The sequence below is a fragment of the Nylanderia fulva genome, unplaced genomic scaffold (genome assembly GCF_048542155.1).
Source record: "Nylanderia fulva isolate GAGA-0341 unplaced genomic scaffold, ASM4854215v1 Scaffold10, whole genome shotgun sequence".
Classification (NCBI taxonomy): Eukaryota; Metazoa; Arthropoda; class Insecta; order Hymenoptera; family Formicidae; genus Nylanderia; species Nylanderia fulva.
The window spans coordinates 2,003,720-2,031,169 of record NW_028189193.1 but is presented as its reverse complement, the minus strand read 5'-3'; the positions used below and the strand labels follow the sequence as shown (position 1 = coordinate 2,031,169).

Here is a 27,450-nt window from a genome sequence, read left to right as displayed (position 1 = left end):
TGTTGTACGTGCATATATATGACGGAGACACGTACACGAGGCAACACGCATCCCCCGATGGCGCCGCGGGGGTGAATGTGCGTACGAGTAAAATCTGGTCCACCGATAGATTCCGAACAACCCCGAGAGCTGGGACCCCTCTTCGATAGGCCAGTTCTCCCTCCTTCTTGAGGGTGTGTGTGTGTGGATGTGAATGTGTGTATGCATTTGCGGGATAAACGCGCTCTTGCTTACGTGGCGGGCGGTCTTGTAGCGCGCGATGTATTTCCTTCGTCCTTTTTCGAGAGATGCCGCTATCGATATTCTATCAGACCAACCTATCCGTTTGTCTATTTGCAGGTCTGGCTGTTCCGTATCGCTGTATTTTATCCGAGTGTCTATTCGAGCGAAGAGACCGCTTTATTCCTTGTTTAGAGTATTTGTACATTCTTGACAAAGGTCGAGCTTGATAAATAATTGCGATTAATTTTTCGAAGATGGGTAATTGTTCTTCGACTGCTTCTTATATACTTCGATTGTATAAGTTACCTGCTTATTTTTCCAAATATTTGTACTCTTGCGTATATACAGGGTGTTCCAGAACTGGCGGAAAAGTTTTTAATGGCAGATTCCTGGTATTATTTGGAGACGATTTTTTCGTAGTGAAAATGTTGAGGGAGATCATCATTTTTAGCGTGTTCCCAATTTTTGTTATTATGTATCTTTATAACTAAGCCGTATATTAAAATTCTTTCAAAGCAAATTCTATATCTAAGACTGAAGAATGCAGTTCTGTTAATATTTTATTTCCACAAGGCTTAGTTTCCAACGTTTCTGAATGATACCAGGAATCTGTCATTAAAAACTGTTCCGCCAGTTCTGGGACACCCTGTACATATATTTATGTATTTATGTCTTTACGTCTATATCAGAGAGTATGTAGAACTGAACTTTACTTTAATAAAGAAGAGAAAAAGATTTATAGCCAAAAGTTTAAATAAAAGGAACGATCAATCCGGGGATATTTGTTCATCTGTTTGCCTAGAAAAATATTGTCCTGTCCTGGCTATTTCCGGTAGAGCAGTTAAAACGTAACACAATGAACGCGACTTGTCGGCAGCGTAGATATTGTTCAGCTTTTATCCTGCAGAAAAATGTACGAACATAACTTACATGAAGAGTATCATACACGGGGAGGAGTACCATCCTCGATTATTTATCGTTGTCGCCCACCTCGACGTAATACAAGAAAGTGGAATGGACAGAGAGGGTCGTACCGTAGTAGTACAACACGATTGCGTGGTTTACGTAAATAACATTGGCGTGTGTTTGCGCGCCGATTGCATGACGTCATCAAATAAAAAAAACAGGTAAATCACAGAACTATAGGCACAGACTCCCGCAATCCCCCGGAGTAACTTTCCGAAAGGATTGTTTTATTCTCAATCGGTGCAGCCTGCGTAATCTCTTTTCTTCCGAACGATGTCAATTTTAATTAAAAAAAGAAGAAAAAAACGAATTCGCGCAGCTTTCGATCTCGCACGTCCAATTAAAAAACTAAGGCGAAATAATAATCTTCCGAAACTCGAGAAATCACCTCGACTCCGACTGTGCGGTGCATATTTTTATATCAACTTTGTCACCCCTCAGCGTCGTATCCGCGTTTCTCCGCGAAATCAAGCCGCGACGTAAATCCACGTCGCACGTCCCAATTTAGACTCCGACTCCTCGTCAGGAATATAAATAACTTTAATCATTATTGCATCTACGCGTAGCTGCATGTCCATTAAATGGCATCGACAAACCAATATTTGTGTCGTTACGTCGGACGACACATTTACACGGGGAAATTTAAATTCACGCCGGACACTTCTCGTATACATACATGCGCACCGCGTTTCCGGATAAACTAATTACACTCACCCATCGTCCCCCCGATTGAATTACCCGCGATGCGCCAAGCCGGTGAATTTCCGCGCGATAAATGTTCCTGTCGTAAGTAAATGCGCGCCAGCACGCATCGCGAGTGTAAGACAGAGAGAGATGAGTCGCGCCTTTGGCGGTGTGCGCGGGTAAATGATCCTTCTGTAGGTCCTGTTTACGCTGCAATAAACCTGAAAGGTCTCTGGTGAGACGCGGGAAGATCGATGGTACGTTTTCACCTCGAGGCAGCAGGTCGTTCGCGCTGCAATGCATCTGATTGTACGGCGGACTGGAGCCGTGAAAGAAATCTCTTTCCGTCGCGAAAATGAGAAGAGATGTAAGAGCGGTTAATCGCGAGAGGAAATAGTATATTGTGTATCAAGTGCGGAAAGTTGACAATTGGTCACGAGTGCGGGGAATGGACCACCCCACACGAGTGAACAATTGTCAATCCGCACGTGATACACATACTATTTTGTATTACAAGTGCAGGCAAAGTGGCTTTGTGCGCGTTTTCTGTGCGCGAGGTGCACGCCGCCATCTTGCGGCGGCACGGTGCGGGAATAGCCGTGTTCAAAGTATATTGTCCACGGCTAAAGCCGTGGGCAATGACTTTGAACGCGGCTCAGCCGTAGGCAATGGCTTTGAATGCGGCTTATTCACTCACTGCGCTAGATAGCGGCGTGGGAAATCGACCGCTTTCCGCACAGAAAACACGCACACAAAATGCCACTTTGCCTGCACGTGTAATACAAAATATACTTGTTAGAAAAAAGATCGCGACTCATTTTTTCGTATTTCAGGTTTGTAGTAACGTCAATATCTTCGCACTTGTCAATCCGGTCGCGTCTGGTTACACCGTAAAATTACGTCACAACAGGCGGATGATGATGATCGCGGGAAGGGGATGCAACGCGATCTCATTTCGGATTCATAGGAACGTGATCGCGCGAATGAATAGCAGGCTAATTAATAATCCATCGGCCTCGCGTTCGGCATTTGTTTAACATCTTAATTACGATTCATTCGTAAATTCGCCGCGAATTATCTGGCAAACTGCGTACTCTATTTCGCGGCGAATCGTGAATTTATCATAAAATTACAACACAATATCTTTCATAAGAGAAACAAAAGTGTGTTTGTACTTGCGCGAGTTAGAAAAATATTGAAAATTGCAATATGAATTTTCCCTGTAATCTGAAAGTCTCAATAGAAACTACAACGCGGATACTCGAGGGATGTATTCAATCTTGCCGGAAATAATCCCGATTGAGGAGGGGGCGAGAAGAATCGCAGATCGAATATGAGTTAACGAACTCCTACCTCGTATATAAATATAGATAGAAGACGTTCGTTTTTATATATCCTCGAATTTTCCATCCGGCTGAATGAGGGGCGCTTTAGCGTCGAAACGATCGCTATCGATTATATAAATAGCGCTCATCCGGGATAGATGCATTAATATGCAACGAGCGACGAGTTATATCGTTCGAAGACGGGGCGTCGCCGATATAAACGAGAGTTTCGCCGACGCCGACATTTTCAAGACACGGAGCTCGCTCTCCGCAAAAGAGTATCGCTCCTTTTCTCTCCCTCCTTCCGCCAGCATCGTCGCCCTCGTGGAACCCTCGCTCTCTCACCCTCGCATCGAGGGACGGAAAGCGACTGGGATGACGTAGCGACTCCGTGTTAACGCAGCATTGACCGAGCCGAGGCGAGGCGTCGTTACCTCTTTCGAATCATCGAGCGGGATATACCCTCTAAATAACGTAGAAGCTCATCGCGTCGGGAGGATGTGTATGTATGTATATAAACCGTCCCTATACCTATCCAATCTTGCGCCAAGCCGGTAATAGAGACAAGGAATAAGGCGAAATAATTCGCGACTTCATTAAATCTCGCGCGTACTCTCTCGGAGAACATTAGGGAATATTGGAGCGGAAAAGCGCTGATCGTGCTGAAAAACCGTCACTGATATATTCCAGCGTGTAGAACTTTCTGTGTGTTAATTCTCTCCAAAATGATATAAATTTAATGAATTTTACGGCTTTACATCCGATTGGAAAAGTTGCGTTTACCTATATACATGTTTTGTATTCATATCATAGATATACATGTATAGAGTTATAGAGAATATATATATATATATATATATATATATATATATATATATACATTATATATAGATATACATTTGTCAATGCGCATTTAAACTTTAGAATGAAAAATTGCTGGTCTCGTATTACAAGAATAAGAATAAGTTCTTATCATATTCGATTACGTATAATCTTGTTATATAAAAAATATATAGCTGAATATAACTCACAAGTTATGTAACCGAGATCCAACTTGTATATACAAAAGGAAAATTATGGACACATATATAGTATATATAGATATCGTCTATTGTTATTTTAGCTGGGTGATACCACTCGCGAGCAAATATCTGTTTTGGGTGCAATAATATCTCCGTGTTGTAAATCCTAGTCCGCGCGTACAATGATCACCGAGAAATTCATTGTTAATATGTATATGCACCCCGAGCCCGATCTGATTAAAAGTCTACGACGGTCGTAATTCACGGCTATACGTGTGGGTAGAGTGTATAACGTCGCCGTCGAGTCCAGAATGCCCTTTAAATTATGGAGCTCGGGAAATGTTGTACGTTACGATTGCGTGCCCGGTTGCAACAAGCGGTCGTTCCCTACAGGGTTGTTTGCTCGAACCCTTGCCTTATACTCGCGCGCGCAACCCAACTCCTATCCGTAGATAGGTAGGTATAACGCCGCCCGGGAATGATACCCAGCAGGCTAATTTCAGGATAAGCCGCTGTAATACCGCGTACAATCGTCACGCGGTCGGCGACACGAAGAGGAAGAGGGTGAATCCGGCCAGCGTCTCGTCGATATACGACGTGTGGATCGATGTTGCCTCCTTCATTAGAGCACCATTTGGCCCACGATTATCCATCAGGAATATTAATGGCGAAATTACATAAATTTCTCACGTAATTACCGAAATAATACGTGGTATAACCGTGGGCAGGAGAGAACATTTGTCATCCCTTGGAACAAGTACAAAAATTAAGAAAACAAATTGTTTTAAAAAGATCAAAAGTGACGAGCAATTATATGGCGGACAATAATATTGAAAGACATGTGAACACCTGTGAAAGAAGGGTATTTATATCTGTTCATTAATCAAATGTTGGGCCATCACTTGTCCCCTTTTTAGTGCGATGCTGTCTTATTCTTTTTCAATCCGTTAATTACCCTAGAGATGTTGAAGAAGGAAATCCGCTTCTCACTCTTCCTCAAAACTGCCCACAGTCCGATTATATTAAGCCATTAAGATGCCCAAACATTCTCTCTGGCCAGCACAATTACCAAATTGGAATATCATCGAGCCACTAGTAAAAAGTTTTTTGATGGTGGTTCGATGATATTTGGGTTTGGTAATTGTGCTGGCCAGAGAGAATGTTTGGGCATCTTAATAGCTTAATATCATCGGACTGTAGACAATTTTGAAAAAGATAGAGAATTGACAAATAGAAGAATGAGACAACATTTCACTGAAAAAAAAAGGCAAATGGTGGCCCAACATCTTATTAACAAACAAATATAAATACCCTATTTTCACAGGTGTTCACATTATTTTGTCTACCCCCTGTATATTATATCAATCTCTTTAATCCAAATACGATATAGAAAAATTAAGAATTTACTCTCCTTTTGAATAAACACTGGAATTAATTTGTATCTTTAAATAAAATTTAAAAAATTGAGAAAGAACAAGGAATACAAAAAAATGAATTATGCTCCCTCCTGGAAAAAATCCTACGACCGTCCACGGATATAATGATGGGGATGCACGCAAAATACAGACAATCATCGTGATCTGTCAAATTTTCATCGCATCTTCGTGCTCGGCCGACTTATTCGCTCGTGTATACTTTCACTTGGTATTGATGCGGAAATAATCTCACGATTATGCTCGATGAAAAATGCGACCAATCCAAGGTTGCACGTGGCGTAAAACATAAAATCGATACTTGCTAGGCACGAACGAGGCGAGTTAGCGAGACGACGAGAGAGAGAGGCGGAAAGAAAATAAGTATGTGGGGTGCGATATCCGCCGCTATCGCTGCTCCTATTATATAGATTATATAGATAGATTCTGCGACGATTTTCAAGGGACGATATATATATATATATAGCAAAAGTATCATTAAAATAATTCAACGTATGGACTTTTAATGATGTTTCAACAAATTACACAGAATATAAAATGACGGTCTCTTTTCCTTTTTACTTAATATCGAGATAACAATTTTGCAATGAAATATTTGTGAAAGAGAAATCGACCCATCTCCTTAATCTGTCGTCATTAATGGGAGCAGCGACAGTGACGAAGAATTACAGTGTGTAAGAATGGAGAACAAAGATAGTGCCATTTTTCGAGCGGTTTGCGTTACTTTTATCGTCTCGTCCCGATTTTTCCATCGGATAGCGCGATAATGACTCGCACTAAATCAAACAGCTACAAACCAACTTCATCGCTTACGGTTGTACACGAAAGTCCACAAGGACGAGCAGATCGTTTCTTATCATTCTACAGCTAATCGTACCTTATCGTTGTACAAATAAGCTATTCCCCATATACAAGCCACGATAGACCGTAATCAAATTGATGCTTTCCGACCGGATGATTACCTCTTTTTTTTTATTAAAAGCAAACAGACTCGTCGACCGTGAAACACGCGACGAGCAACTCGGAAAATAGTCAATTCGGGATACCAACTTAAAGCAGGTTTGTTTAATTAATCGTCTGCCGGAGAAAGATGAGATGCGAAAGAGAGAAAAACCTATATGTCAAGTGCAGCACTTGGACTGGCAATTTTTATATCCCGAGGGATTTACCTTCGCGCGAAAATGTACGAAGGGGTTACCGTAAGCCGTTAGATCTTGATAAACGCCAGACGATTGTCGAGAGGTACGTATGAGGCTGAAGATAAGAACGACAGAAAAGGGAGAAATGCCGCGTCTCTCTATCGTTTCGCAAATAGCGGATGCCTTTTTCACCGAGAATTATTTGTCAAACAGAGAGAAGAGGCAGGCTAGTCGACGTCTTGATAATTTTTTTCTCATGCAAATAGGCCATAAATCGCCATGCCATAAATCGTTATCTCTCTCTCTCTCCGACCGCACATTTCCTCATCGGGCGACGCGTGAATTCCCCGGTCTTAAATGTCTTACGCAAAGTAGAGGGAACACAGACTCCCGATTTAATTCGTCGCGTATTAATAGAGAAGACGTCACGATAATTACCGGAGTCGAGGAAAGAGAATCTCTCAACTAAAGGTGCCTTTTCATATGCAGCAGCAAATCAGTCACGTGATTACAATTTACTCTTTGTTCTTTATTCTTAAAATCCATTATTTAACTAATATAATAATAATAATAATTAGAATCAACTAGTTGCGCGTTCTTCTGCCTTGCTATTCGTTCAATCGAACTTCACCAATAGCAACAGCATGCTGCACATGAAATGGTACCTAAAAGAGAGTCATCCTCCTCCTCCGGCGTCCCACGATAATACGCGATATGACTGATAAGCGTCGCCGCTTGCGAGATGCCAAACAAGCTCTTTCGCGCATACGCCGAAATCTCGGAGCCGGAGCGGATCGCATCGAGCGACGCCGGGCAAGGTCAGGGTCGAATAAACGCGCGGTGTGCGGCGTGTGTCTTCGAGACACCCCAGAGGCGACAGCGACGTGACTCGTCGGTTTAAGGTCGGCGTCAGTCAGGTCTCCTCGCGCGCGACGCCCGGCATCGCGACGCCTCGCGATAAAAGGAAACGTTGTCCGGCGCGCGCGTCATCGCCACGAGCGAGGGTGGCGAACCGGGCAAAACAACCCCGCGAGCGCGACGAAAACGAGGACTGCGACGTTGAAAAGCCGTTATTGAAACGGCGACATGAGACGGGGGTTGTAAATCCCGACTGCAAACAATTAAACCGCGCGTAAATAAACGCGTCTCGGGGTATTTCTGGAAAAACTCCGGCGAGAGAGAAGAGCGCATCGGCGTGGCGAACGCGTATACCTTTCTCGACGCCGTCGAGGAGCGACTATATCGGGGCGTCGCGACGCTTGCGCGGATTTCATCGACGATCAGCTGGTTGGGAGCGCGCGTCTATCGGGTGGGAGAGCGACCGACGAGGGACTTGGCTCGTAGGTGAAGGAAGACAAAGAGAGGGTGGACGGTCTAGGTAGAACGAAGATAGACAGTGCGAAAACGTCCTACATCCAACGCGTTACACGCGCGTTCTTCCCCGTTGCTCTCGACGTTTATCGGCGTCGTCGCCCGTCGACGTCGTCCACGACGTCAGTACGCCGTCGTGTTGTGCCGTGCTGTGCAGTGCTGCTGCTGGGGCGCGTCGTCGATGCACAGGTCGATAGAGCGCACGCCGGCGAGAAGGTGCGACTCGACGACACGTCCGGTTCGATGAGTTCGCTCGGTTTATCATAATGCGGCACGTCCGCGTTATCGTCGCCACGCTTCTTCCTGTCCCTCCACCACGTCGTCGCCGACGTCTTCGAGCCGCCGCGGCCGCGCTCGCCGCCGGCCGACTCCGTCGAGACTCGAGAACGTCGTCGCGGTTATTCGCGAGCGGCGCTCAACGCGAGCAGCGTCGCGCTTGAGACGAGTTCATCAGCTCCCGTCCCCGGTCGTCTCCTTCACGTCGTTTGACAGGTCGTGTCCCACGAGTTGTCCATGCATATATACGCGACCGCTCACACATGTCGAACCAGTCGAGAACAGTCCAAGACGGAGCCAACCCGAGCCAAGCTGGCGGTTGTTTTTGGCTCCCGTTGTGATCTGTGATCGCTGGTGAATCTTGATTCAATCTCGGAGCAGCTGAGAGCGTTTCCAACGATAGTTTGTTACACTCCGACGACGTCGTTCCTCTGGATGCTGCTGCGTACGAGGAACATGGACCAGCAGCTGTCATCGTGGCGCGCGACGTTTCTTGGCGCCGAAGCAGTGTGAGTCACGCTTAATTATTGAGTTTGACGTTTCAATGATTTACGGCCGCGATTTGTTATTGTCGTTTGTTTCCCTCGCAATTTCTACTTGATCCCCGGAACGATTATACAACAAAATAGCTTTCTTTTATTTATTTATCTCCCAAAACGGTCGTATATAAACTTATACTTGCCGCAGACTGCGAAGACAACATTGGCTCTTTGACGAGGGACAAGTGCGGGAATAAAATAAAATTATTCATCGGAAAAGAATTTGCTGACGCGCAACAAGGGTTTGTAAAGGCGGAGAGAAAGAAGAACGGAAAAAGGTTCCTCTACCTGAAAAACGAGTCGGCGTGCCGCACAACAGCGTGACTCGGGAACGACCCAGGAAACGACCACGCTGCGTTGGGTAGCGCGACAGTCTGTGCATGTGTATACGTACAAGTGTGCCGTGCATACGTGTGATCGGAGGGTAGCGAGTTCGTGAAAAGTAAACCCGCCCCTGATTATTCCGAATAGCCGTGCGCTACGGAGAGAGATTAGGGGAAGTTCGTATATAAAAGCGCGAGCGTGTGCTTCGTCGTCGTGGCGGTTCCCTTCTGATGGTACAGCGAGTGGCAGCAGTGACTCACCGGCGACGAACGAGCGCGGACGACGACGCGGACAGCCGTCGTCCCCAGCAACAGAAGCACCACCATCGTCGTCGTCGTCGTCGTCGTCGTCGCTGCCAATCCGTCATCCATCCGTCATGGGCCCCGCCGCGATGATCATCCCCGTGCTCGTCCTCGCCGTCCTGCACTGTCCAGGATGCGGCCTCGCCGCGCTCGCGCGCTTCCACGAGTTCGGATCCGCGGAGCGGATCCCGGTGGACAAGCATTCCGCGCCGCACGGGCCGCAGATCGACCCGGAGTTTCCCGGTGACCCCTACGCGGCTTATCCCGGCCTGGGCTTCGGACCCATGGGTCCGGTCGTCCGCTCGGCGCTGCCGAACGACGCCACCTTGCGCAGCCTCTCGTCCGCCGCGGGTGCTGCGGACGAAGCCGCGCAACATCCCGAGGGTACCCAACAGCTGACCGCGCGCGACTCCAATACGAAGCACGACGTCGAGCAGAAGCCGAAGCCCGAGTATCGCATCATCACCGTTGAGTTTCCGCGCGTCGAGACGCCCTTCGTCATCGGGATATGGATCTTCTTCGCCAGTCTCGCGAAAATCGGTAAGTTTCATTCTGTGTGCTGATGGTCGAAATTTATTTTCCTTCTTTTCGAAGGTGATGACGGAAGAAAGATGTAGGCGTGAGATACGTTAGTCTATCTCTATTTGAAACACATCGTGTTCAACGTAAACACGAGTTTTCGATATTCGAGAGCGAACTTATTGTGGGGCTGACAGGCGGATATGACATTTACGATAAACATTTCTGATAAATCAAAAAGTTCTTAAATAAATTCGGATATCATCGAAGAAACGTTGAACACGTTTATGTATTTTCTCTCGAGATATTTACCAATATACTTGTATCAGTATATTTGTCTTTAGGAAATCTCTCTAAACATTTTTTTTTTTTTTTTTTTATCAAACTCTATTTCTGTTTCTTACTATAAATAGAGCGTAATTTTTGCGATTCCTTAATATAATGTAATCTAAAAAGAATGCTAAATCAAATGAAAAAATTTCCATTCTAATAATAATTCCCAAGTCGTTCTTACGTAACTAAATTTTTTTAATCGTAAATATCAGCGACAACATTATAAAACCAGTAAAACTAGGCAATGTAATAATACGTAATATATAATTTTAAACCTCTAATAGACAACATGTTATTTGAAAATTGTGCTTGTTAACATGTTTTATATCCATTGTAATCAAAAACACATCTGCCATACTTTTATTATCCGCTTATGCATATCAGACCAATGTCAATTTTTACAGCAGCGCTTTTCGATGTGAATACATTAGCGCGCATCATATTTTTCCGCTTGCTTACGTAACAAAAACGTGGCAAACGTCATTGAAAACCAAGTTGTAATACTCGTTACGTTATACAAGGCTCATTATACTGTTTTGCTGCAATAAAATTTGTGTTTAATAATTTAATATATTATATATATTCGCGATTATTCGGTATGCAAACAAAGAGTCCTCATTGTATCGAAAATGTCGCTGAAAATTTGCATTTCAACGCATATTTGACCTGTGATCTATTTCGTATAATCGTGGAATACATAACAAGAGTTCACTGCAAAAGCTCTTGAGAAATTGCTTATGTGACAGAGATTATGATTTTTTTTTTACATTTTGAGACGAATAAAAAGATAGCATCAGCACATCGAAAAATTTGAGAATGTAATATCTTGTGACATTTAGGCCCATCATTGTGTGCGTAACGACTACGTATATGTGTGTGTGTGTGTGTGTGTTAAGGAAAGGGGATCGAATGTGAATATTCCATATTTACCGGACACCTTCGAGCAATCTGATGCTCCTTGAATGCACTTTTTCTTTCCGATACGTACAATTTTAATTATGCACGCGTAGAACACGTAAGCACGTGGTTCAAGACGTGATTATTCCAAGAAAAATATTTTTATTGCATGACGACTCGAATGCAAGATAACTCGAAATATTTAATCTTAAGTATACTTATATAAATCGAATTATTTTGCTTTGACCAAATGTGAGGAATTTAAATATAGAGAATAAAGTTTAGGATTTTCGATGAATGGATAGAAAGGTAAAATGTCTCGAAAGAAAAGAATCAAATCTAAACTGTGTCGCTGATGTTTTTATCGTCTGATGACGATGAAAGAATCTCGAGCAAATCGCACGAATTTAAGAATATAAAAACATGCTCGTGCGCATCTATTATCTTACGTAAGCTTTCAAGTTTCGTTCTTTTTGTAGAATTACATAAATATTTTCTATCGTATAAATCGTGACTGTTTTCGTGAATCTTGTTTTCGACAATGAGTCAACGTGATTTATACCTATTCCATTCAACGGCTCGATTATTGTATTCGGGTTGCACATGACTGCAGCGGAGATTTTATAAAGAAAAAAAATATATATCTATATATAGCACCGTGCATAAAATATCCGACACCATTCTCGAATGGCGTGTATTGTTGTGCGACATAGTCATGGGTGTCCGCAGGATTTTTTCCAGGGAGGGGTATAATTGAATTTTTTGTTTTTTATTTTTTGGTCTTTCTTAATTTTTTAAAATTAAAATTGTTTTATATTAAATATGCAAAGAAATTCCAGTATTTATTTAAAAAAAAGAGTAAATGTCTTAATTTTTTACTGAATTCAAGAAGGGCAAATGCCTCCTCTTGGCCAAATCCCTCCCTGTGGACGCCTATGGACATAACACAATACATCTACAGGTGAATGGGACACCTCGGAATTACCGTCAATAAGGGATGTCAAATTACGGGGGTACGCACGCGACACGTTGCACCACCTGGAATCTTCGCTGCACGTCGTATATCTTCAATGAAATTCGAGATCAAGATCCTTCGGTGAATTCCGATGCTGGTTAGAGATGTCATTCTGGTGTCTCTTCAGCATCGGAATTCGAAATTCCGAGAAAAATCTAATTTCCGACGATGGTTTTCCAATGAATGATCCGCAAAATAATAAAAAAAAAAAATATGACACGACGTTTCGACATGCAGGCTTCCACATGGCGCCGAAGCTCAGCAAGATCTTTCCCGAGTCCTGCTTGCTGATCGCCGTCGGGGTGATCATCGGCCTCCTGCTGTTCCAGGCGAGCAGCGTCCACGTGTCCCCACTGACCCCGGACACGTTCTTCCTGTACATGCTGCCGCCCATCATCCTGGACGCTGGCTACTTCATGCCCAATCGGCTGTTCTTCGACCATCTCGGAACGATACTGCTGTTCGCCGTCCTTGGGACTATATTTAATACGATGTCGATAGGTCGGTAAGACTACGCGCGTTCAACCGACGCGACGCGACGCGCCGGACAATTTTTTTTCGAATCGAATTCTTTTTTTATTCTTTTCCCTCGACGCGAGTCCTCTATCTTTTCTAACTCGGGCACGATTTTGCCTCGCCCGCGTACTTAACGCGTGGATTTCTCATCTAGAAACGCGGACACGTATAATCCACCCACCTATCCCAGGGGACAAAACTGAGCGTGTTATCCGAGTGATTTCAGGCATAAAATGTCATGAAATATATAAACTTGGATATACTGCTGTAAAAAATTATGTCACGTGTCGGGACCGAAAAATAACTTTCAGATTATTGCATTATCAGTTCTATTACGAGTGTAGAGATGATTCGAAATATTTAATATCCTTTGTTTAAGTCGAATTATTGCTTTTATCACATATAGAGAATTTAAATATAAAAACTTTAGAATTATTTTCCATGAATGGATAGAAAGATCAAATGTTACGAACAGGAAATCTTAATTTAACGTGAATCTGTATACATTATCAAGGCTTTCCAAATTTTGTGCATATTGAAATGCTAAAATCGGAACGTGTCGTAAAATATGGAAAAAAAATAAATGGTCATAAATATTAATAGTCACAAAATATTGGAAAAAAAGTAATTGAAAAGATATTAAAAAATTCTAATAAAAAATTCAGAAACGAGTTGATCCGCGTATACATATGCGAGGGAGCACATGTGGGGAAAATTGATCGCCGCCGAAATCGAATAAAGTTTTCATTCTTCGCTTCTGCGCTCGCAGCCTGTTCGCGCAGATGTTCGATCTGCGAACGCGGAGAAAACGCAGCTTAAGAACGCGCGAACGAAAATAGCGCGTGCGTCGAAGGGAACGCGATGACACGCGGGAACATGCGCGTTATTCATGTCTATCTGGCGATGACTGTCACGTATCCGCAGTGATAACCGCTATCAGAATGATAACTTAAATAATTTCGATGGTGACTCCGTGATAATCGCGGGCGAAGTTATCGCGACGAAAAAAAAAGAGGGGAAACTGGCGAGCGATGTTTGATGAAGTCTGAATTAAAATTTAGCATCCGATAAAATCTCGTTAAGAGCAGCAGATATGACGGGCGTAAATGACAGGCACGATAATCGATTAGGATTGAAGACTTCATATATAAAGAGATTGTCAGTGTCATAAATTTTCAGGCTGTTAGTTTTTATTACAAGGGAGACGCCAAGAAAGCTAACCAAGATTAATAGTGAAAATAAGATAAGAGTTATTCGCGTACGATCATTTACGAATATAAATTATGAATGCAAAAATCACACTTTTTTTATAAATAAATAGAATGTTATAAACTTTTTCCCCGCGTAAGCGAGCGAAGAATTTTCTTTAGCTCTTGTGGCCTTAATTTATATTAAGTCGTTAATTATTTCAATTGTAATTTCAAATAATTAGATTTTATTTAATAAGCACACGGCAGCAGAGAAACGTGGAATAGTTCTGTTGCAATTAATTAGGAGAAATTTTGTTTTTTTTTCTGGATTCTCGAATAAAAAACTAACATCAGGTATTAAAATTCTGCCGAATACCGAAATCATAACTTGCGATCTTAATTAATATACAGATGAATGGACAAATATAAAGACATGAATTTTGTATTCAGAAGACGTAATTTCAAAGATGTTTTTTGAAGGAGAGCAAAAGAACGAGATAAAAGAATTGAAAAGTCCGCGATAAGACGTTACGTTAAGACTTAATTATTTTTAACGACGTTTATGATAATTATCACGATAAGTCTTAACGATCTTAACTGAATTAATCAATGAAAAAAAAAAAAAAAGAATGTGGCGGAAATGAAAACTCCTCGCCTTTCCAGAAACGTGTCATGCATAACTTTCAAATAAAAGTGGCTCGGGATTAAGCACAACAATAAGGTCGATCGATAACACGAAATTACGGTCTTAATCAACGTACACGATCAGCGCAGATTAAAAACTACCCTGTAATCGTTGTGAATCCTCAGAGGACTTAATATTTCGACCGAGAGTGAGAAGGAAAGCCTTGATAAGTACGATAACACGCGTGGGCTGGGCTGGGCGCTGGTACTCGATAATGCAAATTTCTATCTTTGGCAACGTTAATCGTTTTCTCTCACCCTCTCTCTTTCTCTTTCCCGTCCTCTTCCGTATCGCGGTAGCGTTCAATGACACTTCGCGAATCGATAGGATAATAATAATCTCGTTGAATTGACAATTTATCCGAATGCGCTGAAATCGGATTGAGAATCATAATTTAACGATATGCGATAATTAGTCCGATTCGATAACGATATCGAATATCGCATACGCGTTCGCATTAGACGAAGCCCCATGTCTGCTTTAGGTGCGTCCTTATGGTTACTGGGGAAAAGCGGCATATTCGGCTGTGATACGCCTATCCTCGACATGTTCCTATTCTCGGCGCTGATCAGCGCGGTCGATCCCGTGGCGGTGTTAGCCGTCTTCGAGGAGATCCACGTAAACGAGATCCTCTACATCGTCGTGTTCGGGGAGAGTTTATTGAACGACGCGGTCACTGTCGTGAGTATTATTACATTATTTCTATTACACGATCCTGTGTGTATGTCAATAAGGAATTCGCTACGTAGGTGGGACAGTGAAGAGAAATCTTTGTTTTTTTTTCTTCTCGTGAAGGGTTAAAGGTTAAATCTCTTTCCAAGAGATGATGAAAGCCGATCAACTTTGGTCGCGCATCGTTTGAGAAGATCTCTGTGTCTCATGTACGATAAATTGATATTAGAAGAAAATATCTTTTTCCTTTGGAAGTAATTAATACGACAAAAAGTCATATAAATATATCCAACACGAGAATATTATTTTTGTCGAGGTAAATTTCTATAGAAATTTTATAGAAATTTTTATACTCGGAGAGAAATTTCTTTTAGAATTTATCTTCAAAATCATGGTAATCGTAGGACAATATATAGTATTGGAAGAATTTTATGAGTTTCTCTGATTAATATTTATCACAATAAAAAATATTAATATGTACATAATAAAATTAATTGAACGTATTTTATATCTTATTGTAGTAGATATTAATATTTTTATTGTGGTAAATATTAATCAGAAAAACGCTTATAAAATAAAATTCTTGCAATATCATATTGTGTTACAATTACCCTGATTTTCAGAGTAAATTCTAAGAGAAAATTCTCTCTATGTAGAAGTAAAATAAAGCATTTAAATTGATTACGCGTAAAGGAATAATAAAATAATGGAGAATATATCTCTGTCCGCGAAAAGATTAATTTTTAACTATGTCAGTGATTGCGAGCCAACATGAATATATAAATAATTGGTAATATGTGACAAGAGGGAGAAAGATAGGATCAATATACCCGCGATATCATTTTCTATACACGACCCGATCTCTTGCTGCGATCTGTTCTTACAGCCGCGTTCAGGAATTGGCCCTGAAGCTGACGTAGATTAATATTTTTCTGTCAAACGCTCCCATTAGAATATCTGATACCTAGATAGAATATTAAAGCTTACTTGTGATTTCGCGAAACGACAAGCAAACTCGTCAACCAAGCGATCGATATAATATCGATCACGTTGTCCGTAGTAAGCGCGAGTTCAAGCATCAAATAGCTTCGTCTCGCTTGAAAATTAATATCATATTTGTTCATGAAACACGTACGATCGGTGATCTGTGACGCTTCACTTGAATTAAACAAAACGACGTAATGAAACGCAATCGTCGCGACGACCTCGCTAAAATGCACTGGCGCCTCGACGATTATTAATATCGTTCACGGGCAATTAATTCTCCAAAAGTATCTTTTTATCGCTCAACCAAAAATAAAAATAGCTGCGCACATTACGATTATGAATTTCATTCATTTGCGCTAATTTTATTTCTTACATAGCGAGTATATGCATATTCTATAAATAAACGAAATCTTTCGAGATATAGATCACTGTTTCCAAATGAAATTTATAGTTTATTTTCGTACTTACCGGGTCATTAATTGATCGCTCGGAAAAGAGTTTCCTTTTTATTGCGATAAATTCAAGTCAGGTCGGGGCTAAGAATGGTATATGCGAAAAAAGTTGCACCGTTAACGATCCGCTGCTCATTAAATTCGTGCTATATACACATGCGAATAAGCGAGCGAAGGAAAGTGTCAGAGGTTATTGCGACAACTTGAAGTAAAAAGCCATTTAATACTGGCAGGTGCTCTATCACATGTTCGAGACCTACAGCGAGATGGGCCCTTCCAGGATCATCTACACGGACGTACTAGCGGGTTTAGCCTCGTTTCTGGTGGTGGCGATCGGCGGAGCGTTCATAGGTATAGTTTGGGGTTTTGCTACTGGCTTCGTGACCAGATTTACTTACCAGGTGCGCGTGATCGAGCCGATCTTCATATTCGTGATGGCGTACTTGGCTTACCTCAGCGCGGAGATCTTCCATTTGTCCGGCATATTGGCGTAAGTAAATAATCCATTTTGACGTATTGCGTTGTGTTGGCTCCAGCTTCGGGAAACATAGAGTTGCAGCATCGCTAAATTAAAAGATCAAAACACTCAATGTTGTTTGCCTTCATCGTGATTCGCGCAGAATATTATAAATTATGAAATATATATAAAAATTAATCAATGAAATGTCAATCGTTTATTATAATGCGAAAATTCAAAGAAACTGATATAAATGCGTCAAAGACTTGTCGTTAGAGGAAATATTAAATGAAATAGCATTAAATGTACATAGAGAGACGTTTTAAATGGTACGCTCTAATTCCCGTAGTCTGTCATAATTGCTCGCGTTTCCAGGTAAGGCTGTCGCTCATGCGCTTTTAAAATCGTTGAAATAACGACAATTGTCATGCTATTCATTTTATATATCTCTCTCTCTAATTCTTTTATTCCAGAATAACCTTTTGCGGCATTACCATGAAGAATTATGTCGAGGCTAATATATCACACAAGTCCCACACGACCGTCAAGTATACAATGAAGATGCTGTCGAGCAGCTCGGAGACAATCATTTTCATGTTCCTCGGTGTCGCCACAGTGAACAATACACACAACTGGAATACATGGTTCATCGTCATGACGATAGTCTTCTGCTCCGTTTATCGGACTGTGGGCAAGTAAAAGCCAGATTTTCTAATTTTAGAGAAGCTTCCTCTCTACAACTTACCACACTAAATTCTTATCTTTAAATAGCTATTATGGAATACGCAAATAATTACTTCAGCTTTTTACACGAATAATTAATTGTGTTTTTTTATTGCGCGTGCTCTTTGTATTATAAATCTATGTATTTGTTTACTAATTCTAATTTATAAACTTTCCCTCATGATATAATCATAAGCGATGATGGATGTAGAACTTCAAAACATTTTTTCATAGAAAAACCAACTACTTGATAAGCAGATAATTATCTTGGTCGCAGAAAGAATTATATTTAGAAAATTTATATTTAAAAAATATTTAAATTTAGCAGGAGTTTAATTTTAATTAATGAATATCAAAGCTCTCACTTTCGATATGTATGATATGCGTGTCTATTTTATTCGTTTATTTTTCTCCTAATAATAATTTCCACAATAATTGCAAAATAAACTTTCAATTATTAGCGTGGAAAAAAGTTGGAATAATATATTACGAGAAAAGAAATGAGGAAAAGTACGTAGCGTGAGATAAAGAAAAAGTGGAAAATCGTGTCGAAGAATTCTTACACGATCGCGCGGGCCTTGACCGGACTAGTTGGAAGGCGTTAAGGGCATCGCTTTACCAGCGAGCGAAACGATGATATGATGTAAGGCGATATGATTAAACGATGAAATCATAATGGGACTTAAGACAATTGACTCCTGCTTACACGAGCCATCTTACGTCACGCGTATTAGCGCGTGCGACGCGCTTCACTTAAGGCTTCTTCTACTAACCGGACAATTCGTCGTTCGATCATGTGGAAAATTTGTAATAGGAACGAAACGCGTTTGTTTCATTAAACGTTCCATTAAACGTTTTATTAGATATATTAGACCGGCATTCTTGCGCATCTTTGTAATTGATAATTCTATGCATTTACATTGCAATTGAATAAAAATATATGTGGATATGAAAAATAAAGATTATATATAATGTCTAAAAATATAATAAAAAACTAGTTCAAAAAATATACATACGTTAACTAATGTTTTATTATATTATATTTTTAGACATACATTTTTTTATTTGTGCATATACATAGGTATGTAGTACGATTTTGATGTGTGAAGTCCTATAAAAAAATGTGTTCTAGTTATCGCGAGTCGTAACATATTGTATCAAATAATGTCACACGTGCGGGATATGTATGACAGTTGTAATCACGCTTGACCTCGTGTGCTGCAGGCGTGATAGTGCTCACGGCGGTGGCGAACCAGTTCCGACTCCACAAATTGGACAAAGTGGAGAAGTTTGTGATGTCCTATGGCGGTTTGCGTGGCGCGGTGGCATTCGCTTTGGTGCTCCTCATAGATCCTAGACACGTACCCCTACAGCCCATGTTCGTCACCACGACTATCGCAGTTATCTACTTCACCGTGTTCATCCAGGTAAGATTGTACGATTGTGTAAGATTATTGTACGGTGGAGCGATCACGAACGGCCGAGATCGATATAGAGGAAGGAAACGCGAATGCAAATCGACTTCATCGTCGTTGCGTAACGACGACGGTCGCGCGTGTTACTTGAAGAGATGCAAGATGTAGACCTTGCCGAACGAAAACGCAGTCAGCGTCGTCTCTCTCGCAGAACAGATGACTCGTGCGTATTTTGAGACGCGGCCAAAGGTGTAGGGTGTAGGCACGCGTGTGCATACCGAGAAGAGCATCTTTCTCCAACGAGAGATTATATTTTATTTTCGGAGCAGAAGAGAGAACGCGAAGGAGAAAAAGGAAAGAGATCGCGACTCCGTCATTATATAAATCGATCGCCCGTTCGACGATCGGCGATTAACGAGCGCGCGACGAGCGTTGATGAGATGAAGAAAAGTCGCAAAAAAGTAGGGAAAAAAAGCTCTGTTCTAGACACGTGTGCGTCTTTGTTGCTCGATCGATCGGAAACCTAATATCTCTATGTCGTACACACTTGAGCGTACACTTTTGCGTCGAGCGTTTTATCATCCATATACTACCTTTTCTCCGCTTGGCGCCGACCGATAATCCGGCTCACGTCAGAAACGGTCGCGTCTCGCGATGACAGGCCATGCTTAACGGGCTCTTATTTTTAGGGAATCACCATCAAACCCCTCGTCAGAATTCTGAATGTCAAGAGGGCCGAGAAAAGGAAACCGACGATGAACGAGAGAATCCACGAGAGGGTACGTTTCACAATACGAATACTTCGAAGACGGTTTTTCCTGCTTTATACGTTTTGATAAATCGAGGTCATTCGAGGAAATATACGCGATCGAAATAGAGTATATGCAAATGCAAAAAATTCGATAAAAAAATTTGATGTAAAAATTCGATTCGGAGAGAATTGTTATCGTCATCCTCGATGAGCCTGTTGGCTCTCGAGTCCCGGCGTATTTTTCTTCAACGGAACGACAGAACCAGCCGTACAATCGATACGAAGAATAAGGTCGAATTATGAAATAGGATAACGTTTGTCATTGTCAAGCCGCATTATAGAATGTGTACATAACGGCAATTTTCACCAGGACTTTGATACAGCATTCTGCTTACGTTTGCGTTTACTCGCGTAGCAAATCCTCGTATTATAGATACGTGACACATTTTGTTCGTCGTGTAAACTGCAAAATAAATAATTGTTTTCTAATCTGATTGTCCTCTAATTTAATCTAATTCTCAGATAATGGATCATACGATGGCGGGTATCGAGGATATTTTGGGAAAACACGGCAACTACCACGTGCGCGATAAGTAAGATAATAAAATTTGTTTAATTAATCAAACAGAGATTTGGATAAAATTGTCGATAGACTAAGCAGAAGCAAGATAAAATTAGCGAATCTGTATTTTTCTGTATTTAAATTAAAAGTACAATTTTTATAAATTTGTTTCTAATTCAAATAAAAAAGATTAAAGAGTTGTATTTTCTAAAATGCAATACAATTGCATGCTTAACAAATAAACAACAAAGTTGCAATCTAATTGTCAGACTATTCTCTGTTTCCGTATAAAAACAGCTGATCTGATTTGCTATAGATTCAAGCGATTCGACAACAGATTCATCCGACCTTATCTCGTGAGAAATCACTGTGGCGCAGAGCCGAAAATTTTGGAAACCTATTCGAAGCTGGCGATGAAGGATGCGTTGGATTATATAAGAAGAAATGCCTCAACTATCGGCAATATTAGCGGCACCGAAAGTATGTCGGCGATATTTCGTAATTACAGTAATACCGGACAGTTTAATGGAAGGTGCGCAATTTTCATTGTTTCTTTCTCTGCTGACAATCGTCGTATTCAAATAAAAGTGCAGTCTAATCGCATTCTTTTTTCCTCTCCAGTCCCAGCTGCAGCCAGCTCGAGACCGGATGGAATATCGATCTTCAGGAACTCGAGTACAATCCTTCTAAAAAAGACCTAACGGACGCGAGAATTCACCATCTACTTGCCGAAGAGCTTTGTAAACCGTACAAAAGGGTAAGAGATTATAATCAAATATTAGATATTTTTAGATCTTTCCATAATAGATATGATCTCTCGCATAATATATTAAATATAAAATAATAATTCTATTATTCTATATTATATAAGTTTTAAATTAAATTTCTCGACGAAAACATTTCAAGACAATTTAATTTTTAATCAAATATCTCGACATCTATCTTAATTCTCGCTTAATTATAGCTTTAAAAATTTTTTTAAATTCTAAATTCGTAAGAGAAATTGTACCTAAAGCATAAAGAATTTTATATTTAGCATCGGCGTTTAAGCTACAGTCGACACGCAGTAAACGATCGGGATTTGTCGACACAAGTCAATTACAAAATGCACATGAATATTCGACGGATGATGGGAGAACACAAGCATCGCCACAAACGCAGCAAAAAGTTACTCAAAGTAAGACTCGATCAGTATTTTTTCAATCGTTTCCCATAAGTTTAATTTCGATATTTTTCTTCTTTTTTATTTATTCGATTTCGATTGTGTAGGACGGCAAACAGAATCACGTTAGTTTCCCAGAATTTCAACAACAAAACGGCTCGACAAAATTATTTACGCAAGGTACGTGTATGGTAAAATGTCACGTATAATTAATCGTGCCACGAAGTATCGTTATTATTCTCATGTATTATCGTGCGATAGATTACATCAATGGCGTGCTGTACGAGTTAGAAAACGGAGAAAATGGAGAAAACGGAGAAACCTCGGAGAAGCCTTCGAGCAAAGAGGATTGGGATTCGGCGATCACATTCACCGCACGAACGTCCGGTGAGAAAACTTTTTTATAAATTATTGAATTAAATTAAGTGATTAATGAGTGTATGTCGCCGCGAATGCAACGATTAAGCGGCCAAAACGTCATAAAATAAATGAAATTTCGATTTTTTTTTGATAGTCAAAATTATCTCACACGACACATAAGTGTACTTAATTGCTCTTTCAAGAAAAAGAATAGCCATATAACTAATAAATTTTAAAATCTCTAAACGGAAGATTCGCCCAATGTAAACGCGGAGAATCAACACGCTACCACTGCTACTACGTCGATGGATACGATAAATACGGATGAAGGAGATTTGAAAATAGGACGCGACGGTACGTTCTCGCAAAGAGAAAGAAAAGAGGCCAAGCGTTGACTTTGTGTTGCTTTATGAATCGTTCTTTTCTGTTTTGCGTATTTGTTACATTGATCAAGCGTTGACTTTGTACCGCGAATTGCTTTTCTTTTTTTGCGTATTTTTTTTTTTTTACTGCTAATCACTTATTTTTCGAGCGCCTGTTCATCTTATTTAAGGAGATTTGATTTGAATCCGATTCTTCGTAATCGTATCGGATTCAGAAACTCCGTTTTGATATTCCTTTTGAAATTGTCTGGCATCTGCGGTATTTGGTTTAGGCGCGGAAGGCTATAGGGTAACCACCCCCACGGCAACGGAAACCATGTTACCGTGGAAACGTGAAGACGATTATGAGTCAGGTCATCCGATCAAGCAGAACGAATTTCCAGCTTGGTGCTCCAATAAGGAATACCTCGCCTACAGCTCGCCTTCTGCCACTTTCTTAGGTAAAAAATGAGGACAGATCGATTGATCACTAAATATCAATTTACTATTACATTTTCGATGGTTTTTATATTAAAAAAAAAAAAAAACAATGAGAAATGCAAGTCACATGTTTGCTTAAAAAACTTCTTAAAATTTTTGTCCACAAAAAAAGAAAAAGAAAAATCTTTGAAAAAGTATTTAATATTTAAGAGAGCTGTCTGCTCGCTAGCGATGTCCATTATGTCTTTCCATTTTTTAGGTGGAATCGAACAACCGAAAGCCCAATCCGTGTTTGGCCTATTTCGACGTGAGAGCGTGTGTACGCCCGATATCGATTGTCAGGAGACCGTCGACGAGGCGGACGAAACAGACGAATACACCCCCGCGCAAATGGATTCCCCCGTTAAAACCAAGGGTACGTGACGCAAAGCAGAAGGAGGGTACGTGTGTCGTCTTTTTATTTCTTCTCTTTTTTTCGCTCCCCTTTTTCTCTAAACGCGTATATCCTCTTTTACAACCGCGTGGAGCAAGTGCTCTTGACCGAGATATACATCGGCGTAAATATGTCTGAGAGTTCCAAGAATTGCGGGAGAGATTCTCAACGATGATTGTAAATTGTAATTATTGAGTAATGTGATAAATAAATAATTTAAGCGGCCAAAAATGTTGAGAACTAATGCACGAAGAAGCAAAAATGTTGAGAACCTCTAAGCTATTTCTTCATGCGTGCTGACGGGCGTCACTCATATTGCGTTCTATGTACATCCGGAGCTATTTTTGCGAGCAATTGCAAAATGAGCATCGACACGAAAGGCGCTCTACAATGTTAGAACTATTAACTGTTTTGCTACAGACATATTTTCTAAAATGTATTGCATGCATAAATATCTAACTCGATTTGTAGAAATCTTATTTCTTCGTTATATTGTGCAATAGATATTAATATTGTCATGTAAGAAAAAAGTATAGTCTAAGCTCCTTTAGCTTTTTCACTTTTTTCTGTGTATGTAAATACAATTTTTTTAGAACTAGCTTCTTATATATATACGAATACTATCCGCTACGGTATATACTTGCGATGGTGCCGCGGCGGACATAGATCTTTGAATAAATAAATTTAGTATTGACTTAGCGCACAGCTTGAGCTATTCAGTTCCTCTAACGTATGAATTTGAATATCGCATTTCTCTATCCAGTAACAATAAAAAGGAACATGGTCTCTTCCATCCGCAGGCAACTCGAGAGTGCCCGCGAGACGGAGGGTGTCGATGATGGAGCTCGGATCCGCCGAGCGGAAGAACTCGATGGACAGGACTGGGGATGACGGTTCTCACTCCTTGCCAGACTGCTGGAGCGCCCAGAGGATGCGTATTAACTCCTTCGCTTGCTCGTCCGCCCAGATGCCGAGCCTGTCAACCGCCCTGATCACCTCCTCCACGTCGGAGTCGTCGGAGGACGTGGAGGACGACGAGGACGTGGAGAAGGCTTGACCCTTGGGGACCGTCGCCGAGGAGCGACTGTCCGTATACGCGGACGACGTCGAGCGTCGACGACGTCCCTTTCGACGACCGCCGCGACGACACTCGTTGCTCACGTCGCTCCTGCGACGCCCAAGTGCCCCCGTTTGAGAGGAGCTGCCCTTGACAAGTCGCCTTCTGCAGGAGGAGACTTATTGCGAATCGCGGCCCGAATCTCATTGATTGCGCCTCCGCTCTGTAATTGTGAAATCTTCAATCGCGAGCAGCGATGGACGAATTTCGCAGAAAGGACGGCGAAGAAATATCATTGCGTCGATGTTTTTCGATTCGGATTTTCTACGAGGAGAAATATATGTATTTATAGGGAAGCGCGAAAATTCTCGCGCTGAATAGAGAAAGTTTTTTGCGAGGAGAGAGAAAAGAGAGAGATAAGATATTTTTCTAAAAGTTAAGTAATAAGTTTCTCTGCTTATATAATACGATGAATCTTATTAAAAGCGGGATCTTTTGCTTGCGTTAGAGATACTCTGATCGTTACGCGAATTCAAAGGAAATGGAACAGGTAGACGAAGAATAGGAAAATCACTTTCAATCACCGTTTTTTTCCTGTGGAAAACAAATTATTCGCGAGAACGAGGGCGCTTGTCAAGAGCAACGGCTTATTTCTAAATCCGTCTGTAAGACGTCTTGGAATCGTGGCCTTAAGGATTGTGGAAGTACTTAAACGCCGACGATTGCGTCGTTGGCGCAACAGAGAAAAACAAATTTATTTGTCGGTGCTATCGGTAAATATCTTGCAGAGAAATCATTTCGCCGCAAATGACTTGTCCCAAGATTTACCACGAGTTCCTTCTCTCGGAGGTTGATTCGATGATGAGCTCACACACCACGATCATCGCTGCTGTGTGCTTCACAAATTGAGCTATGATCAAACTATCGACTTTTAAAAAATCGAGAATATTGCGCTTTTCGCAATTTACCACTTGATTAAATAAAGTAATAAGGCGACGCATTCGATACGCGTTCACTTGTGGTGAACCAAGTCGTTAGTTCGATCGCAGCTATCTCGCAAAATCTAGCGTTAGGTGTGTCCAGCATCGTTAGCAGTCCCGTTTGTCACGGTTTCTGACGCATGCATGGCACGCAGCAATATATGCCGCGGTATAGATGATATCCCATAGCGGTGCATCCGCGGCCGAATTTAGGAAATTTCTTTTTAAGCGAACGACTCAGTCAAAAAATAATAAATACCATTACATAGAACCAGCGCGAGTGAGATAAATAGCAGACGCGTCGTTCTCCCTTCGAGTATGGCCTTAAAAAAATACTTTCCTGTAAAAAAAACGGATACTCGTGTGTAATAACGGTGCATGTGGTGCGTATAATACACTGTCACACATTGTTAATACCAGCACCGCGGCACCACTTGGTCAATATTTAGAAAAGAAACAGCAGCATGTACATACAAATTTTTCTTAGAAAAAAAAGATACGCTAGAAAATTGTCAGCATCCTCATCGTCATTTTCTCAACTGCATTTTCATCCTTACTATTTTTGTTAACGTTTAGTATTATTTCGTCGCTTCAGAAAAGAGAAGAGAAAAAAAGAGGCACAGAATGCGAACCATTTAGAGCATTCGGTATTCTAGTTATTATTGTTACAATTGTTACTCTATCTCGCTAGTGATGAATACTAGTTCTACTAATAATCAATAATGCGATTATATAGCCATCGCAGACAGAAAGCGGAAACGCATCGAGCTCTGCTAGATTTCGAAAGTCGAGGGGAACGTCGACTGGAATTTTTTGACAACTGGAAATCATTGATTTTGATTATCAAATTATTGTCGAAAATATTACATAACAATGTTAAACGTGATTATCTCGCGAATGATGAAACCTTGTCATCGAACGTCCCGAAAAATTTTGCATATATATACACTGAAAAAAAAATTTTGTTGGATTAACAAAAATTCTGTTCGAAAATGGACGAAACAAACTGATTTGTTGTACAAACAAGATGCTTGTTACATTAAAAGGAATTCTGGTAGATTCTTGTTGCATTAAAGGGAATTCTGGTAGATTCAACTAGTAATTCCGTTTCGTCCATTTTCGAACAGAATTTTTGTTAATCCAACAAAATTTTTTTTCCAGTGTAGAAAAAAAAATTGCGATCTTTCTCACTTTGTTTTTTTGTGCATCACTATTGACAATTAATGGCAATTTTATTATTGTCATAAAGTTTTAGCCTTAAAATTTTAATAAAAACTGGACCCTTTTTAATCTTTGACCATTATACTCCATAATTCTTGGAGGCATTTTTATACGCTTATACTTCTTTCTAGACGATATTGCGGAGCACTTGATTGAACATATATGATCTCTGCTATTGAACCATTTTTGCACAAGGGTGACAGGGTAATATAAATTTGCTTTGTCAAAAAAAAAGAAAAAACAAACGAAAAGAAAAAATGAAAAATTTTCTCTGACGATAGATAAAAATGATTTTGCACGGGTATATATTGGGAGTTCCCCTCGCATGGAATATTCCTCGCGGCCTTTAGTTACTTAGACCGGATAAAAAAACGTCAGACTAGTTTCTAGACGCTAGTCTCAACGCGCTGTTGATTTGTTAAAAGAAGAAAATAAATGTTTATTTCTTAAAGGATCGTATATCACTTACCTGTATGATCTCCTTGAAGTATCCTGCTGTCCTCTCGCCAACGATGACCCTTATTGAGTATTAGACGAACTTTTCCCAAGTCTCCAAATTTCCTTCTTTTTCTTTTTCTATACTGACATTCTCTTTTCTGAAAAAAAATAAAAAAATTATGAAATACAAAAAATTTACAAATGCTTTTTTAATTAATA

The 27,450-nt window shown here is 40.8% G+C and overlaps 1 protein-coding gene across 3 annotated transcripts; it reads left to right on the top strand.

Moving 5' to 3' along the window:
• Positions 1-7,753: 7,753 nt before the first annotated feature.
• Positions 7,754-27,244, top strand: Nhe2 (Na[+]/H[+] hydrogen exchanger 2). Of its 3 annotated transcripts, none has more exons than XM_029319241.2 (17): positions 7,754-10,143; positions 12,605-12,868; positions 15,243-15,439; positions 17,103-17,359; positions 17,800-18,017; positions 19,274-19,476; positions 20,154-20,243; positions 20,738-20,808; positions 21,094-21,309; positions 21,399-21,534; positions 21,814-21,954; positions 22,047-22,119; positions 22,201-22,326; positions 22,552-22,653; positions 22,955-23,122; positions 23,362-23,542; positions 24,336-24,400. In XM_029319241.2, the coding sequence occupies exons 1-16, from the start codon at positions 9,678-9,680 to the stop codon at positions 23,523-23,525; spliced, it is 2,892 nt and encodes a 963-aa protein (XP_029175074.1). In that variant the 5' UTR covers positions 7,754-9,677; the 3' UTR covers positions 23,526-23,542; positions 24,336-24,400. The 3 variants fall into 3 exon arrangements, with proteins under 3 accessions (XP_029175074.1, XP_029175071.1, XP_029175073.1); XM_029319238.2 differs by having other exon boundaries at positions 7,755-10,143; positions 23,362-23,517; positions 24,336-27,244; XM_029319240.2 differs by lacking the exon at positions 22,552-22,653 and having other exon boundaries at positions 7,756-10,143; positions 23,362-23,517; positions 24,336-27,244.
• Positions 27,245-27,450: the final 206 nt, after the last annotated feature.